This window comes from Neltuma alba, unplaced genomic scaffold (genome assembly GCF_004799145.2).
Source record: "Neltuma alba isolate B1F8T4 unplaced genomic scaffold, ASM479914v2 tig00012069_pilon, whole genome shotgun sequence".
NCBI lineage: Eukaryota > Viridiplantae > Streptophyta > Magnoliopsida > Fabales > Fabaceae > Neltuma > Neltuma alba.
Genome location: NW_021636630.1, coordinates 42,297 through 45,289, shown reverse-complemented (window position 1 = coordinate 45,289; position 2,993 = coordinate 42,297). Strand labels below are relative to the sequence as shown.

At 40.6% G+C, this 2,993-nt stretch overlaps 1 protein-coding gene across 1 annotated transcript; it reads right to left on the bottom strand.

Moving 5' to 3' along the window:
- Positions 1–226: 226 nt before the first annotated feature.
- Positions 227–2,288, bottom strand: LOC114721779 (cyclic dof factor 1). Its single transcript, XM_028907637.1, has 2 exons — positions 2,038–2,288; positions 227–1,384 (listed from the first exon to the last, which is right to left on the bottom strand). The coding sequence occupies exons 1-2, from the start codon at positions 2,242–2,244 to the stop codon at positions 356–358; spliced, it is 1,236 nt and encodes a 411-aa protein (XP_028763470.1). The 5' UTR covers positions 2,245–2,288; the 3' UTR covers positions 227–355.
- Between the last annotated feature and the right edge of the window lie 705 nt (positions 2,289–2,993).

Here is a 2,993-nt window from a genome sequence, read left to right as displayed (position 1 = left end):
CCATGGGAATCTCACATATCACAATAATAATTATTATCCTAACATGTTCAAACTCTACAAACTAACACTAAAAATGCAGGGGCCACATAATATATACTGAATTGAACTCTACTCTCCATGAAAGATGTTCATGGTCTCTCCCTTGCTAATTTGGATATTTTGAAATCACCTCAAGTGAATTGAAGATGGAGATAAACACGAGAAATGGATTGTGTTCTCTGTAAAACCTACATAAAATATTATCTGTTCATCTCCACTTCACCTAAAGCTACTTTCCAAATTAGTCTTTTTGGCCTACTTCACAGTAATTCAATAACCCAGAGAATCACTAGTATGTATCCCACGAACTGCTAATTCACGTGTTCTCATGAAAGTAAACGGATCTAGACAAGGCTGCTGGGTTGGCGCTTAACACCGAAGAGATTTCAATCCCATGATGTTTCCTCGATTGAAACGCCTCAAACATGCTTCCACCATTCAATGATCCCTTCTTTATTCCTAAGGTAGCCCATATTGAACTCTTGGCAGCCTCAATTGGGTCATGAATTCTCAGTGTTTTAGGCACCAAAACAGAGCCGCTTCTCTGTTTCGATGGTTCTTCTTTTTGCAGATACCCTGGCTCAAGCACGTCCCCATCCCTCTTGCGCTTTCCTAATATAGGAGAATTCGGACCAAAGCTCGATGAATTTAAGGTTGGGGAAGAAAAGTTCGTGGAAAACCTAGGAAGATTTGCCTTCCGATTAACTGACAGGGTAGGAAAACCTGGAGTGACAGGCCAGGGAACACTAGGAACACGAGAGCTTTGGAGGATGTTTTTCTTGCTTTCTTCTATGGAAGATGTGCTTCTCCGATTCTCCAAGATATGATTATGGAACCCATTTCGGGTGCTTTGAGAAACAATTTTGTTCCCTGCTAGATTCAGTATAGAACCCATGGGCGCATCTGATCCAAAGCTGAGAAGTTTTCCATTAGTTCCATTAGGAGCACTAATTCTGGCTACTCGAAGAGCCTCGTTAATGGTGATGTAGCGATAATGAGAGGAGTTGTTTTTGGTCTTTCGCCGCCCTGCACCTACTGGAACGTTCCTCATGGTGCCACCAGCTGTCCAGTATCTCTGACAGGATTTGCAGAAATGGCGAGGCTGATTGACGTTGTAGTTATTGTAGTAACAGAACTTTGTGTTCATGCTGTTGCAGCGAGGACACGGAAGAACTTGATCTGGCTTCTTCAGGATTTTCTCCTGCGAGTTGGTTCCATCGTCATTCTTTGAAGATTTTGCAGCTTCTTCGTCCATCGATGGTGTGCTCGGCTTCACGCTTGCCTCCGGAAGGAGTTCAGCCTCTTTCTCTTCAGGGCTCTCTCTGACTTTTCCAATTTGCGATTCCTGGAAATTTCAGTTAAGTCTTGCGTTTCAGTGGACAATAAAGAAGCTTGATCTATTAAGGTAGAAAGTCAACCCACAAAAGAAAGCAGGAACTGCTAGCTTGAAAGTATTAAAAAGTAAGACGAATGAAGTAAAAAGGGGGAATAATTAGTTTTTTCAGAGAGATGATTTGGTTGAAATTTTTCAATTTGAGCTGTTTTTGCTTTCAGTGTGTTATAACTTATATCTCACTTTCAGAAGTTCTAATGCCAAAATCTGCAATCTCCATAACTCTGTTTTTCAGGTCCAGATACTGAAAATGACAAACATCACCAGGAAGATCAATGAGTCCTGAATTTCACGATTGAAAAGCGTAGACATGCTAATATTGGATGGGAAAGACCAGATGCGGTGTTCGGTTTCAGAAAACAACTCGAACAATTAAGTAAACACCGAAGATCCAAGCAAACTCCATAGTTAGAGAAGATTTTCAAAAGTAGGAAAAGTTTTGACGCTAGGAGCTTACCACACCACCATATCCAATCCAATAAAAGGGAGAATGAAAGGATAAAGCAGTTAAACAGATGGGTCATCCCGGAACATCTATATGTCGAGAAAAACGCTGATGATCTCTTGATCATTTCCGGACTCACTCTATACCCACTAACTTGTACCTTGTCGGGTTCATCATCTTGTCGTCTCTTCTGTCCTCCGTCGTCTCCTCCTCCTTTCTTGGCATCAATGGCCGCACTTGAGACAGAATCGTGGCCTGAAATGGCAGTATCCCGGCCTTCAACCTGCAATGGAATCTTCATTCCGAAGAGCTTAATTGCAGGGTCGCTACTTTCATGCATTTTCTGGGTAAGCAAACAGGACAACATGAAGTATGTTTCTTCTTTCCTAGTTGTATCTTAAGTTCGGGTTTGGGGTCTGAATTGTTACAGGTTTCAAAGCTTTTGAGTTTTGATCTCGATTTGCAACGGAGGAACGAAGAATGGGATTTTGATCCGTTTTAAGCAGAGTTGGGTGCCACGTCAGCGACGGGGGGTTGAGTACAGGCCACAAGTTTTGTTGGCCTCTGGCAGATTTTCTTCTACATTTAAAATTAAAGAGAACTGAATATATAAATAAAAATTCAGAAGTAAATATCTATTTAGTGAGGCATGTGAGAGATTTTTGAATTGTCCATATATATATATATATATATATATCTTTATTCCCTTGAAATAAAGTAATTGAGACTAATAAATCCGCAATTGGCGTTGGTTCTTGGTTGCGAGCAGGTTGTGTCCCCATCGGAAGAGCATCGAAGTGTTAGCGACAGGATGCAACGTGGCGAGAGGTGATTGGCGAGGATAAAAGCAGAGGAAATGAAAACGACAGCTACAAACGTAACCTATGACTTTTCTTAACCAACACACGAGGGTGGGGCAATTTTGATTGTGAGATTTGCAGATTGAAAGATGAAGCGAAAGTGGGATTAACATGAAATGCAAGCCAGAAAAACAATCGACAAAACAAATAATTAAAAAGTTAATGTGGTGCTCTTTATATCTTATCATATCATTTGATCATGATTATTACTGTTACCAGTACTATAAAAAAATTGAAAAGGAAGAAACATAATTTT

Excerpts from the sequence above, each read along its gene's own strand:
- LOC114721779 (XM_028907637.1), bottom strand. The coding sequence starts at position 2,244 with ATGTTGTCCTGTTTGCTTACCCAGAAAATGCATGAAAGTAGCGACCCT. Across the intron at positions 1,385-2,037 it reads AAGATGATGAACCCGACAAG|GAATCGCAAATTGGAAAAGT; the intron begins GTACAAGTTAGT and ends TGAAATTTCCAG.